A 15437-nucleotide genomic window follows, 5' to 3' on the forward strand; every position below is an offset into this window, starting at 1 on the left:
AATCTTGGAACATCTGTCAAGCTTGGCTTTCGCCAGTTCATCCCTGCCGTCCATCAACCTATCTTCAACTCATGTACATCTTCTCTACCGCACCTACCTTACCTAGGTAATCGATAATCCGTAATCTGCCTATTCGTACACTACCCTCGATATAAGCCTTTGAAAGATTTGGGTGTCGGATCATTGGAAACCTGAAGCCATGAGCTACCACGATTCTCGCGACAGACACCCCCTTCCGACCCAAACCTTCCGGTCCGAATCGGGGTACTCCTCGCCCGCCCCGGGCTCCGGTGCCCAAACACCAACAGGGTCGGGGGCCGGCAGCTCCCAATCACCAGGACTAGTCTCCAGTATTTTTGGGGGTCTGATTCGACGTTTCTCCGCCGAAACACCGTCCCTCACCCACTCGCATTCATACCCAGCAGACAGTTCACACTCCCACTCCCACGCCCACGCCCACAACAACAACGGCGTCGACGGAGTCTACGTTCCCCCCCGATTTCATGAAACCATCCAAAGAACCGTATCACCAATGCAGCCGCCTCCACTGGAACCCGTGCAGCTCAAGGGGTTTGCACCGGACACCCCTCACTCGGCCAGGATATTAACACAGGCGATCGCGGAGGAGATACGGATTATGGTGCCGACGAGGCTCAGCATCGTGGACGAGTGGAATTTGATCTACAGTCTGGACCAGGACGGGGCAAGTCTGGGGACGCTTTACGATAAGTGTGCAAAGTATTCCGGACGACGAGTGGGATTCGTGCTGGTTATCAAAGATGCCGAGGGTGGTGTAAGTTACCTACCCCCCTCTCCCTCCCTCTGTTCACTCCATCTTCGGCCTTCCCTCCCTCCATCCCTATATATTACTGTCGAAACCCGTCACCCAAAGGAAACACAGACAAAAAAAAAAGTCCAAATGCTTACCTCGCACCCTCCCACAACATTCAGATCTTCGGCGCCTACCTATCCGACCACCCCCACCCAGCGCCCAAATACTATGGAACAGGCGAATGTTTCCTCTGGCGCGCTTCCGTCATGGCCTCCCTCCCGCCTCCTCCCTCCGCCGACACCACGAACCTGCGAGGCCGAACATCCACCATTTCGTCAGTCGGAACGGGCACGGACACGGCCACGAACCACAGCAGCGGCGACGGTCTTGCCTCATCTACCGTTTCGAGAGCCAACACGGCAGCAACATCACCCCATAACGGCAGCGTAGACGATCTACTTGCTTCCTCGACCGACGGCATCGATCAAACCACCATCCGCTTCAAGGCCTTCCCCTACAGCGGCGTGAACGAGTACTACATCCTGTGCGAGTCGCATTTTTTGAGTCTGGGCGCTGGCGATGGCAAGTACGGGTTGTGGCTGGATGACGGGCTGGACAAGGGGGTGAGCTCTACGAGTGAGACGTTTGGGAATGAGCAGCTTAGCGATCAGGGGGAGAAGTTTTCGGTTTTGGGGGTGGAGGTTTGGGTTATTGGGTCTGGGGGGTTATGATGCCTCTTGCCTTGCTAGCGGGAAGAGGAGGCTGGGATGACTTTTGGGACTGATGTGCTATCATTTCTGACAAGTCTTTGGGGCCATCACTAAACTGAGTATGGATATGGAAATTTGGTGGCGTAAGGCGTCATGTTATGGTGGGTTTTGGCTTGATGAAGCAAAAAGGAAAAGGGAACCTGGATGGGCATACATACCAGGTACAGACCTTGTAATAGTGTCTTGATTTAGCCAGTCTTTGTATCATAATATACCCTTCACTCACTCGCGGAACCGAACATTTCCTTACTCGATTCCTTGACCACGAAGCGAACACGACGAAAGACACATCATCATCAGCTCAGGGTTGAGTATCTAGATTCAAATTCATGACAGTACGGAACGGGATCCGGTTTAAGCAAGCCATAAGAGCGTATCAAGACCGCAAAGGAAACGTAAAAAATCGACTTCCCCTCCACCACGCTCATCTAGGCCACATTGTCCAGATATCTCCCCTTCCTTCAACATTCGCCATCAAATGCTGGAAAAGCATATCCCACGTCTCCCTGATATCTCCTACGTCCCATCGAGAGGACCAAGTAAACTGACATTGTTCCAACACTCTCCTTCAAACCGTCCTGATTTGGTAGTAGACATTTCACCTCATAATTTCCTGGTAGATCAACTGCTTCAACTGCTCCTTGCTCAGGTTATCCTTGTGCTTGTCGAAATCAAAGAACTCCTCGGGGATGGGGGGCGCGGTCGGCTCATCATCCGGGTCGTGGTAGGGCTCGAGGTACGGGTGCTTGAGCGCCTCTTCGACCGTGATGCGCTTAACAGGGTTGAAGGCGAGGAGCTTTTCTAGCAGGTCCAGGGCCAGCTCCGACGTGTTGGGGAACAGCGTGCGGAAGGGAACCTTCTTCTTGAAGGGCAGCGAGCGGATGTATTCGCGCGCCCGGCGCGACTTGATGCCGTAGTAGTCTTCCATGGTTGGGGTGCCGAGGACGTCCAGGATGAGGGTCAGTTGGTGGTGGTCTGTGAGAAGGAAGTAACGCGCGTTAGTTTCTTTCTGTGATTGCAACACGGGGTTGGTTGGGGTGGGATCACATACAATCTTTGCCAGGGAAGAGCGGCTTGCCGCTCAGCATCTCGGCCAAAATGCAGCCGACAGACCAGACATCGATGGCCTTGGTGTACTCCTTGAACGTCAACATGATTTCGGGGGCGCGGTACCAACGGGTGGCAACGTATTCGGTCATGAAGCCCGAGTTGTCCTCTTGCGACGCAGCCGAGCGGGCCAAGCCAAAGTCGCACACTTTCAGATCGCAGTTGGCGTTTAGCAAAAGGTTGGAAGGTTTCAAGTCGCGGTGAAGAACATTGGCAGAGTGCATGGCCTTGAGGGCGCGCAACGTCTGGTAAATGAAGTATTGGCAATGGTCGTCCGAGAGCTCTTGGGTACGAATGACCCGGTGCATGTCAGTCTCCATTAGTTCCTGGTGGTTTAAGCCATGTTAGTGAGGAACAAACAGCCTGAAGGACCGAGACAATATGCGATCATACCTGGATGAGATACACCTCGTTGAAAGTCTCGTAGCTCCGTGGTTTTTGAATATCGAGAATAGAGATGATGTTTTCATGGTTGAAGTACCGAAGCAGCTTCATCTCGCGCAACGTCCGCAAGCAGAACATGGAGTGGTCAAAGGGGGTGATCTTCTTGATCGCGACCTTTTGGCCCGAAGGCTTGTGTACTGCAGAGCTGTTGGGTCGCCTGTTAGTTCTCGTGATCCCTCTAGTGTGGGCGAGGAATAGTTGCGATCAACTTACCAGACGACACCGTAAGCGCCTTCGCCAACGACATCCTGGATGTCGTATTGCTCGCTGACGTTGAAGGAGATCTTGCGAGCTCCGCTTTTGTGTGCGCTGCTCATTTCGACGTGTCCCTGGGGGGTTGTTTACGGGAAACAAAGACTGTCTAGGGACAGTAAGTGGTTCGGTTGTTTCGCCGACTCGAAGGTTGAAAATACTTGTGTTGTGTGACAACGGAGGCGTTGATCGCGAGTCAACGGGCGCTACTGAATGAGGGGATTCGTCTGTTGGAGTGGGGTCTGTCCAAGATCCCAGTCGAGTCGCGCAGTCGAGGGGCCGTCGACGATGGTTGCGATCCAAGAACAAGTACGGTAGGTATTGCTCAACACCGAGTTGTTGTTGTTTGTAGAAAGAGTGTAGGTTGTAAAGGAAGTGACCGTCGCCAAGGGGATGTGATGGGAGTAGAAATGCGGGGGCCTGGCCGGTTGGTTCAGGTTGCGTTGTTGCGTTGTTGTAGCGGGAGGTGGTGGTGGCGGAGGGGTTGGGCGCGAATTCTACCTAGGCTGTCTTGAGAAAGGCTGCTTGCTATGATTAGCTGTTGACACACAACTCAGGGTGCAGGTGAGGTATCCATTCAATTAATGAGGGATCAAATGGAACGAATGCAGTGCAACACTGGGCTTGCGTTGCTGGCTTCCTTTCCACTCTTCGGCGAGCCTCGACTGCCAAGCGGCGCACCTCAGATCCGGGATGATGAAGTTGAGTGGATGTCAGTGTGTCCAGGGGTTATCATAGAAAGCCAAGGTCCGGCTCTTTCAACACTGTGATATCAGATGGACGATCAGGTGGTGCGCAGTCGAGCACTTCCACTTGGGCGGTCTGTCCTGCAAGTGAACCACGAGAATGTGAAAGCGGGCCTGGCGGGACGAGTCTAGACGTTTGTCGACACTTACACGTATACCTCAAGCTTCCAAGACGATATCGGGGTGTTTGGTGGTGGAAATGCTATCAAGATAACGAGGAACCGGCCGAGCAAGAAGACAAGAGAAGCTCTCTTACGAAGGATGGGTCAAGGGGAAGTTATCGAGCTGATGAGGAATAACCAGGAGAAAATGACAGGAGGGTCGAGGCCCCAACTACTTCACTGCTTCACACAGCTTCTCTTCTGGAGCAATGTTGACGCCGAACAAAGTGCGACAAGGAGTCCCCAGCGGAAGCTCAGACCACGTTGTCATTGTTGGTGGGGCTCATTCAGAATCGTCAAACGCATCAAGGAGACCGGGAACTCCGTCGCCAGCGGGGTTCAGCTCGCTGACGGTCGGCTGGGCCAGGGGCACAACCTCAACAATGGAATCCTCGGCTTCTTCTTCCTTCCCGTTCACATATAGAGACTGCCCCTGGGCTACAACATAATACATCCTCGTGCCTCAACTACAGTAGCACGAGGAGCGGGATGATGTGCCCTCAGTCTACGGTTTCACATACACGTACAGGAACATGGAAATGCATCGCGGTATCAGCACCTTGGCGGCTAATCAGCCGTGCCAGCAGCCTCTAGAGCCTGGCTCAGCCTGGGCACCGGTACTTCTAGAGGTGTCACCTTGTCCCTCTGGATACCCTTTCCGTTCATCTTCACGTCTCTTTCTCCCGTTCCGTCTTTTTTGGTGCTCCTGAATGTTTCTTCTGCCCGTGGCCAGTCTGTATGCGACCTCCTGCAGCCCTGTGAGGAAACGTCGAGAACCTCAAATCGTGTTTCCAGAACATGAAGTACCCATTCAGTGGGCCCGTCTCATTCCCTCAAAACCAGCATAATCCCACCACGGTCTGTATATATGTATCCGCTCCCTACTAGGCAACCCATACTTAATTTGAGTTATGACTACGCACCAATACAGACAACTCATTTGTTCCCAATATCTCTTCTCCTTTTCTTTGTCGACAATGCCGAACATGTTGGGGGGACAAATGCGTACAGTATCTACAATATCATAGGTCCACAAGCCATTGCCAGTTAAGCGCCCGGGCTAGGCCAACACCCGAGCCTGACTGGTCGGTTTCCCTTTCTTCGAACAAGACGAAGCTCTCGGCGTGTGTCTCAGGTCCCTCTCCTCTGGGGAGAGTTTTCCCCGTTCGTTTCACAAAAGAGGCCCGGGCGGTTACAGGGCCCAACTTTGAAGCCAAGCGAGTGTACCCGTTCGGGAGGAATTCTGGCCAAGTTGGTGGTGGTGGTGGTGATATCTGAAGAGGATGAGATCAAATACTAAAGACAGACGGAGACACCTTACTGCATTCGATCTATCAGCTTTATAAATAGTGAAACAAGGAACATGGGGGGAAAGGAAGCGGATACAAGTCCAAAGCGACCTATGTGACCTGGTGAAACAGTAACATTACCATTGCCAGACACGCAGTCGCAAGCTGGCCAAAGACGAGCTAAAACAGGAGAGAAAACCCCCCCCCCCCCCAAAAAAAAAAAGAAAAAAAAAAAGAAAAAAAAAAAAAAAGAAAAGGCAACGAACAAAATCTCACCAGGTCGAAAATATGTCACTGGGACATCGAAAAAAAAGTCAAAAGTGAAGGTCGTACCCGGAATCGAACCGGGGTTGCCGGAATGTTCTGATGGTTTTGGAGACTCAGAATCCGGAGTGATAACCGCTACACTATACAACCATTTGTTATGGATTGGCGTCGGATAGTAGTCCAAGTACTCCATCTGGGTCCCACATCCTTCAGAGGCATCGCAACAAGCTGTAGATGAGGCACTATGAAGCGTGTCAAGCCACGCCTGCGGTATCGATTTTCACCTAAATGTCATAGCATTTGTTTACGGGTCACAATGGGAGTAATCCCGGATAGATTGTATGAAAAACCATTCTTAAGAATATTACATTGTGTTTGTCATGCGAGTCCGCTTCTTCTGCGTCTGTCCGCCACATGCACCCCTGTCTCTTTTCTTTACACCCGCTCAAACACCTCAAGATAAACATGTTCTGACTGAATACTGCCATCGGCATCCTTCGCTTGCCGCCGTCACATATAAATATCGAGGATCCATTTTCGCCCGCTAGGATGGTATGTGAATGCCATCACTGCACAACCTGTTGCAAGTCTGTTAGCGCCCCAGATCCGCTTTCCAACCATTGGCAGTAAAACAGAAAAGCAGCAGCAACAAGAACAATGCAAAACGAGGCTTTTAGTGACTCACCTTCTCCCTCAGCATGCCCATCCACTGTTGGAAGCTCATCCCCTGATCCGCCCGGTCTTCCACCAAGAGAGTCTGAGCCCACAGCTTAAGGCTTGGTTCACCATCCTCCCTGACAATGTACAGATGAGGCAACGTGATGCTGCCAACACCCTTGCTCTTGTGGTCTCTGCTCTTGGCAATCACGTTCCGGACACGCTCGTTGAAGTCATTGTCCAGCTCAGGCAGAGTTCCCTTTCCAACAGCAACCTGAGTGCGTTCCTGCACTCCGAATACATCCAGGATAAGCTGAGGCACAGCGTCACGACCAACCCAGAGGAATTGCGTTTGGCCATCGTCGATAAGGTACAAGCCGAATGGAACGAAGCGCTCCGAGGAGAGATTCATAGGTGGTGGGAGGACAATCTGGCTCGTCTCCGGGTCGGGGAAACCGGCATTGTCAGGCATGTCGTGCAGCGAGTATAGCCTGGGGTAGATGTACTGCATGAGCAGCGGCAAAGGAAGGGTAGAGAGCAGGCAGAGGGCAGCAGAGCGAATATCCGAAGGAATAAGCGCCGACTTCCTCAAACCAACGTGCTTGGTCAAGCCCAGGCAAAGGGCAGGTAGACCACGAAGGTTAGACGGGAACTGAAGGCCGCCACCCATACTTCCTCCACCCAGCTCCTTCCTGAAGGTCTGCAGAAGCTCGGTGATTTTCTGCTGAGGCAGATCCCTTGCCGCGTCCAGGGAATTACCGAGGGCCTTTTCAACCGCCTTGTGACTGAAGTAGGTAGCGATAGCGCACTGATCGGCCGAGGCGTAGACATCGGCAAGGTTGGTGGTGGTTGGCAAAGCCAGAGTCATGACACGAATGCGACGCTCACCATTGCAGGTGGTATGTAGTACCGCTGTCTGCAAGCAAACAAAGTTCTTGGTAAGGTTCTCATCGATGGCAACCTCAACGACGTAGCACTGATCACGGGGGAAAGCCGGGAAAGCGCACAAGTCAGAGCTTCTGTTAAAGAAGTTACCGTAAAAAGTGCTCATCCGCAGTCCAGTAGTAGCCCTAACACGGAGGACGGCCTCAAGGCCAATCTCAGACGACAGGTAGTCGCTGAATTCGGACGCAAACTTGACAGCATCCTCAGCCCTAGCGGCGTTCCATCCCGGGTAGAACCATGTTTGACCACCAGTGTACCGCGGGAGGTTGCTCAAGGAGGCCACATCCTGATACTGGGAAGAGAAGAGGAACATGTCGATAGACACTTGGTTCTTGGAGCACTCGACGGCGAAGCTCTTGTAGAACGAATTGGCGGTCTGCAGCAGCCCGCTTTCTTTGGACGTGCCGAGAAGCTTCTTGTCTTCTCTCATCTCGAGCTTTCCATAACCCACGTTAGGCAGAGAGGAGCTCAGCACCACAATCTTGCCGCCGAGGGGGGCAATAAGCTTGTGACCGGCCCTGAGAGCCGAACCCATGCAGTTTCCGTTGCTCTGGTTGTTCGCAAACATCTCGGGCAACTTATTGAGGAAGCTTTCGATGTTCTGCCGGCACTCGGTGAGGGGGACCAGCAACTCCCCGGGAACAGGGAGGAATGGCTCATCCAGATCGCTGACCACAAGCATGCTCGTCTCACCATTTTCCTCCGTGTCTCTCGGAACTGAGAAGTAATGCAGGCTCGAGTCCACGGCGATGAATCCAAGGCGGGTGCGGCGATCGGCATTCGGTATCCTGTCGAGGCTGTCCAGAATTGTTCTTGCGCTGGTGGCCAAGAGACCCGTAGAGACAGCCGCGTAGCTGACATCAAACAAGAAAAGGTAGACCAGGGGTTGAGGGGGCCTAACCATATACTCCTGGGGCGCAACGAACTCAACAACCGCATGGTTTAGCTCATGCCGTTGCCATCTATCCACGCTCTTCTGGGCCGCCGCATCCCAATCAAAGGCCTGGGGAACATCGTTGGTAAGGTTGCACATGTTGCAGCGCCATCTGTGGCCGTGATCAAGGAAGGTCACGAATGGGTTGATGTAGGATCGACATCTTCGGCAGCGCGAGATTACTTGGTCTTGCACAACAGGGACCGGATCGTCCAAGTCATGAAGAGCTGCATATGGCTGAATAACGAGCGCAAAGGGCAGCTTGCTCTTCTTGAGCAACGAGTGGGTGGTGGGTACGGCATTCAACGTGGATCGCACATACTTTGGCGCGCAGTTGGCATCTGGGGAAGGGGTAACGCTAGACTGAAAACAGAAAGTCAGCAATGGGCACATAGGCCAACTCGGGAAGCCAAAGAGCTTACATTAGGGGGAAGAATAATGGGGGGAGGCGGCAGCTCGAGTTCGGCGACATTAAAGGGCTGGTTGAGTAGATCGGTGGGATAAAGCTGGTTCGCAGGACCCCTCGCCTGGGCAGGGAGTTGCTGCGGCTGCTGCGGCTGTCCTCCAAAGCCCATAGACTGGATGCCGGCCGTGATGCCGGCAACACCTCCGGGGGCAGGGCCAACGGCGGCCGGAGCAGCACCCTGGGAGTAGTAGGCATCAGGGGCCTGATAGCCTCCGACTCCGGGTACGGCAGGCTGAGGCGCGCCGTACGGTGTTGTCGGAGCGCCGTATGCCGGTTGTTGGACATCTTGTGCCGGATATCCACCAAATCCTGGTGCTGCTGGCTGAGGGATTCCGTATTGCGCTGCTGCTGGCTGGCCGCCTACTACGGCGTTGCCTCCTGTGGCAACCTCGAATGCCTGGGCGGCGTATGCTCTCTTCTTCTTCTTGCCATGCTCGGCGCCGTGCTGCGAGGCGGCTGCCGGCGGAGGAGAGGCCGAGCTACCGTATGCTTGTTGAGCGGGATCAACGGGATATTGGGGCTGCTCGCCGTACTGCTGGGGGGGATACTGGCCGTAGCCATCGTTGGGAGGAGGAGCCGCCATGGTGTTGTCCGCTGCTCGGTTCTCTGATGGCGCGAGAGATTACGGTGGTCGGGCCTCGTTGAGCAAAGTAACAATGGCTGGAACCTCTTGGTGGGTATGTCGATGACGCTTGTGGCGCGCGAGAGGAACGGCGAAAGGAGTCAGGGGACAAGTCGTGGGTGTTGCGAAGCGGCGGGGGGCGGTGGAGAGAGTTGGTGATTTGAGGCGCGCTTGGAAGTTGACAGCTCTCGATTTACGACAACAGCATCGGGCGCCGGGCGGCGAGGGGCTACACCTATCAGACCTATCAATCAGGAGGACAGGAGCTAGGAAGCCAAACTGGCCTTAGCTGCCTCGCTTCGGGCGGAGTACCAACGGGAGTGTCCACACAGGCTGGGGCCAGGCAGCTGGGGTAATGGTTCGTACCTACCAAGTATCGCCGCACCTTCGAGGTGTTGGACAATGCGCTGTGTGATAAACACATAGAGCTCGAGGCACCCCACTAGTTGTGGGTATCAGGCCGGTGGAGTGCAGATGAGAGTTACGGTAAGGGTAAGAAACTGTAACTTACATGCTTTCATCTCATGCAGCACGTGATGCTCAGGCCTCTAATTAGTTCACTTATAACCGACCTAATTTCATACACCAATGCATTCCCTACACCCCGAGTTTCGATGGAGGCCATGTGTTTTTACTTGGACAACTGCTAACCAAGAGGGTTCTCAAATCCGCAAACTTTATTGTTTGTTCCTGCATCTGTAGCTGGAGACAGATGTCACCAACGCGAGGTTGAGCTTATGACGGGAGGGAGCTTCAGCGGCACGGACCCCACAGTGGGCAATCACGGGTAGATCGGCTCGAGAATGGGTACATCTCGCGATACATCTAGCAAGGTAACAACAACACCTGACACACAAACGCCAGCTCCAAGCAACATGCCGAGCATTTTCATGTGAACGGAGGAACGGGTGAGACGGGAAATATGAACATCGCAATGCAGTGAATCTCGGCAATCTAGGCACAGTGGCCCGGGCGTATTTGGGAGAAGCACCTTCCTGATGTTCGAGCATACATATTTATACGGCTATACCCGCTATCGCGTTCTGCCCGTTTGCACTGCCGTCTTTCATCCCGCTTTCAGGATTGAAGAGTGCAGGTAGTATTTATAATTCAGGATTTTATAACCTAAACCCTTCTATGGTCCTCACCACTTCCTCATCTCCGTCCCACCTAGCTAGCGTGCCACGAATACCTCTACACCGAGTACCACGCGGGTTGCTCTAACTCGGCCTATTTCGAAACACACATCTTACTCACAGCCTACCTACTATCAGCTTGGTGACACTTAAGTTGACTCGGATCATCAATATATCGAAATACATTCCCTCCTACCGTTTGAGCGAGACTCGGAATCTTAGGACCCGGTCGCCACTTAGAAGTCAGACGATTTCCCCCGTTGGCATACCCTGTGCTCGACGAGAAACACCCAGGACAAAGTACAGCAAAAAACACAGTTATTTGGGACATTCCCTCGATTTGATTTCGTCTAAATCGACAACACTCACCAACAATTCGACTTCAAGCCGAACTCTGGAAATTGTTGTTCGAAAATGGCCCCTTCATCAGCCTTCAGGTATGACATCATTCCTCGCTTCCTTCTGCGCGGCCCCGCCATCAAAACGAACGTCCAGCAACATATGATTCAAAACTACAAAAAGCTAACAAAAACCAGCCAAATCCTCCCTCTCATCCTCACATTAGTCGTCGTAGCCGGTATCGGTTTCGTGGTCTATCAAGTATACCTATCGGCCCTCCAATTCCGCGACAACACGGCCCAGCGCATGGAGCGCAAGAACCTCGCCTTTTCCAAAGACGGCGGTCTGCGCGTGAGTGTCAAGGACGTCGGCGACGAAACCTACCTGGACCGGACGCAGAGCTGGTTCGTGAAGGCGTGGGAGTTGGGCGTGGAGGAGGAGAACGCGAACAAGAAGAGAAAGAAGACGGGAATGTTCAGAAAGGCGGCCTAGAATGTCGCTGAGGGATGGGTAGCTGGGGTGTTCAGTGGGGTGGATGTGAAGATCAACGAGAAAGGAGACAAGAAAGAGACGTAACGGAAAAGGGTGCCGGTATGTGAGAGAGCAAAGATGCAGTGCTCTGATAGGGCTGGGTGACTTGAAGCGTGTAAGCGGTCCGGAGGGCAATTGGGTGCTTCTTGCAGCCACGCTCCGTGTTGAATTACACTCGAGACTATTTGATGGGATACTGGTGATAAGTACCGATTGGCAGTGGCCGCCGTTGGACTGTGATCGTGACTCGAGGCCAACATGAAGACCGAGGTTGCTGCGGGATGGGCTATTATGTTACCTGAGCAGCTATCACCAGCCACTTGTTTGTGCAAGAATCAAATGCACTATGCACTACCCATCAGATTGTCAGATATTCATGCCCACTGCCATTGAAGAGCTAGGCCCCTTGACACTGCTGTCTAGCTTAATAAACGCTCGCTCAGCCTTGTATCTCCAGCCATCGATGCCTCTTCGGGTTAACAGTCCAACAGTTACCTCGATAACCACACATTATATCGGTTCGCCCTGTTCTCCCTTCAAAGCTTCTAGAAGCTCCCAGCACTCAGTCGAGGTATACTGTGGGCACACAGTTTTGTTAGTTCTTGGGCGATACCATGCAAAACAATCTTGGACAGGATGTCCTGGAATGCAACACTGTTCGATGGATATCAATACTCACCAGTGAAGTCTTCAGACCCCATTGGTTATGGGCATAAAGATTCACATGCGATAAAGCTTCTGCATATGAATCCACAGTCAGTCCCTCTACCGCCTAGTAGTACGCAAACAATGTTGGGGGTAAGATGTCATGCGGAAACGAACCAGACTTGTAATAATACTCTTTTTTCGGATCTAGGACCCCAAGCTTCTCAAGCTTCTCCAGCAGTCTCGCAGCCTCCGCCTTATCCCGGAAGTCTTTGGAGAAGACCTTCACCAGCTCGCCATCCGATTGTGGCCTACTGACTACGCCACCGCGCCTCAGGGACGCTTCCGACCCCAGCTCGTTTTTCACCGTGGCCGTGACGATCTTCCTCCAGACCTCCTCCACCCGGTCAGGCGGTACATAGAGTAACCACTTACCCATTCTTAGTTCGCAGGCGTCGGCCAGACGGGTGAGGTTCCTCATCACCTCCACCCGCTCCGTTATCACGTTGCCCAGATCGCGCTTCCCGTCGGCCTCGACGCTGGTGCCGTAGAACTTGATGAAATCGGTGAACATCCTCAGTCGCTCCTCGCCGGCCTTGCTGTAGGTCCACCGGGCCGGCTTCCAGCGTGGCGGCGCATAGGGGTTGGCGACCCGGATGAAGTTTTTGTATACGTTTTGAGTGCGGGCTAGGAAATCGTCAACGGTCTCGCGAAGCTGCCAGGAAACCAGATTGCCGGCGTAGGGGTTGTAGAGGGGACGCCCTTCGGCATCCTTGAAGAATATGCGAGGGGGCTTGGTCTCTTTCCGGGCAATGGGATACCACTTCTCCCACCAGTCGTCTACGTCGTAGGTCTCTAAACCAGTCTCTGGCTTTGAGACTGTTTTGTTTTGGTGTTTTCCTGTGATGGTGTTAGCAGACTCATTAATTCATGGTATTGCACTGAGAGCAGGAGGTGGGGGTCATTGACTTTTAATCGATTTCTCTGGTGACTTTTGTGACTGGTTATGTCGAGTGGGCGAGTTGTGGAAGCCTCTTCTAAGGCGCTCGTGCGCCGTTGAGGTATGGGATGATGCAACCGCAAAGAGACATCGAACCGCACTAGAAGGATACGGAGATCGGTGGAGTATGGGATGAATCATTTGGCTTGATCAAATGGGTGTATAAATTGCAATAGGGCAGCTTTGTTGATCGAGAACCTACCTGTTGTTCGCGGAAGCAGACAAAACGGAAAGGTTGAAACTGTGGGGGGTGTTGCTGCTGCAGCATGAGGGTGGGTTTCTGATTTATTTCAAACGGCCCCCTAAAAAAGACAACAAAAACAACATAAAAAAAAAGGCCGAACAGCGATAACAATAAAACGCACGCCAAAACAGTTGCATAACGACCAACCGACCGACAGTCTCCTACCCACAGAGACCATAGTCGCAATATAATTTTTTTTTTCATCACTCGGCCGTGGCTTCTACGATCAATTCCTTGCGCCAAATTGTGCCTGCTGATTTGAACTTGGCATAGCATCGTGGTTTCGCTGAGAAAATGGGCGATTCCGGTGAAAATTGGCCGGAGCCGGTCTCCTCCCTTCAGTCAATGCAGCTGGATCTTCCACCTAGTTGCATTGAATTTTGCCCTTTTGCGCCGTCGTACTTTTTAATCGGGACGTACAACCTGGAGGGATATGAAGGTCCTGCTGCTGCCAGTACCGCTGAAGCGAAGGACGTCGAGGAACAGGATGAGCAACACGACGATCTCGAGGCTAGGGTGACAAGAGAGAAAGAAGGGCCACAAAACCGCAACGGAAGCATTCTCACATTTCAGCTTGTGGATGACCAGCTGTAAGTCCAGCTATTGTCAAGCAAGAGCACACCAACGAAAACTGACAGGCTATCAGAGTCCATGTTCAAACGCTGATGCAGCCATCGGCCATCCTCGATCTTCATTTCAACCAGGCACCTGGCAAGCAAGACATCTGCGCCGCTGTCTCCAGCACGGCCACTCTGGCTCTGTTCCGGTTGAGTCCTGGGGAACCTCAGCCTTTGAGGCATCTCAAGACCATGGACATGGCAAGTATGTGCAAAACGGCGGAGGACTGGCTAGGTGACAAGGACGAGGTTATCTTCACCCACCTCAGCTGGCATCCCACCAAGTCGGACATGGTTGCCGTAACCACAACTGCCGGCTATGTACACCTGATCTACCTTGGGGATGATCTTGTTGGCGGTGATTGGGTAATGCATCCTGAGCCGATCCTCACTCACACCCTCGAGGCTTGGTATGTATCCATCTCTCCGTCTCTGAGCCCTCCTTTTTCCCAAGACAAAGAAGAGGACGACTCGTTTCTGCTGTTATCAGGAGGGGATGACTCGGCGTTGCGCTACCAAGTATGCAAGCGCACTCGCGCCGATGCGGTGGACGACGACGAATCGGAAAGTCCCTATACCATTGAGGCGCTCCGCCCACCTGTCAACGTCCGAGGCCATGGTGCTGGAGTAACGGCGATAGTGCCCCTAGGGCTGAAGGACGGCGAATCCGAGCTCGTTGTCACGGGAAGCTACGACGATCACATTCGGCTGTTCTCTATCCCAGCCTACGGCTTCGGGCGGGCCGTCGAGCTGGCAGAAAGCAATCTCGGAGGAGGCGTGTGGAGGGTGAAGATTGTCAAAGAGGAGATGGGCCTCTTGGATGGGCAGGGTTGGCGCTTGACGATGCTGGTATCGTGTATGCATGCGGGCGCGCGGGTTGTCGAGCTTCTCAAGAGCGGCGCTAGGAAGTATGAGTTCCGAGTGATTGGGAGGTTTGAGGAGCACAAGAGCATGAACTATGGCAGTGATTGTCAGCTGAGCGCCGAGGGGACTCTCTCAGTCGTGTCAACGAGTTTCTACGACAAGCTGCTGTGCCTTTGGAAGCTTGAGCTTGGACCTTGAGAAATAGAAGGAGATGGCATTTTAAGGGTTCGGCGTGACGCAACTATTCCCAAGCGAACGGTTTCAGTGGGGTGCATGCTGCACATGCAATATTTAGTTGTACAAGTACACACCTGTGTTGCGAGGTACTTCTGCCTCCCGATAAGGAGCGATAAGCTGACCGCCTTCTCTTTTCTCCCGTCTCCGGGCATGTTCAAGAAGGTGCCCCTCCCGGTGGGCGTGCCCCTGCTGTGCATCGATGGAGGAAGTTCCGGTTCGATGGATCCGCAGCCCGCTCTGATCCCAGCCTGAAGCGCGCCTGAAGCGCGCCTGTCCACCTAATTTCCAGAGGTACTTTAGCGTAGCTTTGGGCAGGCACGCGGCCCATCGCGCCTGCCTCGGAATACTCGTGCTGTTACGGTAGAGCGCCACCCCCAGACTTTGCGCGAGGG

The 15437-nt window shown here is 53.3% G+C and overlaps 7 protein-coding genes and 1 non-coding gene across 8 annotated transcripts; 4 read left to right on the forward strand and 4 right to left on the reverse strand.

The window, feature by feature from the left end:
• Positions 1-199: 199 nt before the first annotated feature.
• Positions 200-1503, forward strand: B0H65DRAFT_547881 (uncharacterized protein; the record flags this gene model as incomplete). Its single annotated transcript, XM_062829543.1, has 2 exons — positions 200-793; positions 952-1503. The coding sequence occupies 2 exons, from the start codon at positions 200-202 to the stop codon at positions 1501-1503; spliced, it is 1146 nt and encodes a 381-aa protein (XP_062683161.1).
• A 612-nt stretch (positions 1504-2115) lies between these two features.
• Positions 2116-3688, reverse strand: B0H65DRAFT_165246 (MAP kinase). The gene is made up of 4 exons (XM_062821287.1): positions 3307-3688; positions 3043-3238; positions 2594-2975; positions 2116-2517 (listed from the first exon to the last, which is right to left on the reverse strand). The coding sequence occupies exons 1-4, from the start codon at positions 3408-3410 to the stop codon at positions 2141-2143; spliced, it is 1059 nt and encodes a 352-aa protein (XP_062683162.1). The 5' UTR covers positions 3411-3688; the 3' UTR covers positions 2116-2140.
• Positions 3689-4055: 367 nt separating this feature from the next.
• Positions 4056-4701, forward strand: B0H65DRAFT_422364 (uncharacterized protein; the record flags this gene model as incomplete). Its single annotated transcript, XM_062824399.1, has 3 exons — positions 4056-4111; positions 4145-4193; positions 4411-4701. The coding sequence occupies 3 exons, from the start codon at positions 4056-4058 to the stop codon at positions 4699-4701; spliced, it is 396 nt and encodes a 131-aa protein (XP_062683163.1).
• Positions 4702-5865: 1164 nt separating this feature from the next.
• Positions 5866-5958, reverse strand: B0H65DRAFT_t196. Its single transcript has one exon. It is a non-coding gene; the product is annotated as a tRNA-Gln (tRNA).
• Positions 5959-6114: 156 nt separating this feature from the next.
• B0H65DRAFT_165269 (protein transport protein sec-24) lies at positions 6115-9741 on the reverse strand. Its single transcript, XM_062821288.1, has 2 exons — positions 8767-9741; positions 6115-8707 (listed from the first exon to the last, which is right to left on the reverse strand). Exons 1-2 carry the CDS (start codon positions 9391-9393, stop codon positions 6482-6484), a joined length of 2853 nt encoding a protein of 950 aa, XP_062683164.1. The 5' UTR covers positions 9394-9741; the 3' UTR covers positions 6115-6481.
• A 1241-nt stretch (positions 9742-10982) lies between these two features.
• B0H65DRAFT_508034 (uncharacterized protein) lies at positions 10983-11399 on the forward strand (the record flags this gene model as incomplete). Its single annotated transcript, XM_062828198.1, has 2 exons — positions 10983-11005; positions 11105-11399. 2 exons carry the CDS (start codon positions 10983-10985, stop codon positions 11397-11399), a joined length of 318 nt encoding a protein of 105 aa, XP_062683165.1.
• Positions 11400-11716: 317 nt separating this feature from the next.
• B0H65DRAFT_165312 (uncharacterized protein) lies at positions 11717-13379 on the reverse strand. The gene is made up of 3 exons (XM_062821289.1): positions 13053-13379; positions 12261-12983; positions 11717-12176 (listed from the first exon to the last, which is right to left on the reverse strand). The coding sequence occupies exons 1-3, from the start codon at positions 13222-13224 to the stop codon at positions 12034-12036; spliced, it is 1038 nt and encodes a 345-aa protein (XP_062683166.1). The 5' UTR covers positions 13225-13379; the 3' UTR covers positions 11717-12033.
• Positions 13354-15226, forward strand: B0H65DRAFT_462353 (uncharacterized protein). Its single transcript, XM_062826636.1, has 2 exons — positions 13354-13917; positions 13974-15226. The coding sequence occupies exons 1-2, from the start codon at positions 13622-13624 to the stop codon at positions 15004-15006; spliced, it is 1329 nt and encodes a 442-aa protein (XP_062683167.1). The 5' UTR covers positions 13354-13621; the 3' UTR covers positions 15007-15226.
• Positions 15227-15437: the final 211 nt, after the last annotated feature.

This window comes from Neurospora tetraspora (assembly GCF_033439725.1).
Source record: "Neurospora tetraspora strain CBS 560.94 chromosome Unknown B0H65scaffold_3, whole genome shotgun sequence".
Taxonomy (NCBI): Eukaryota; Fungi; Ascomycota; class Sordariomycetes; order Sordariales; family Sordariaceae; genus Neurospora; species Neurospora tetraspora.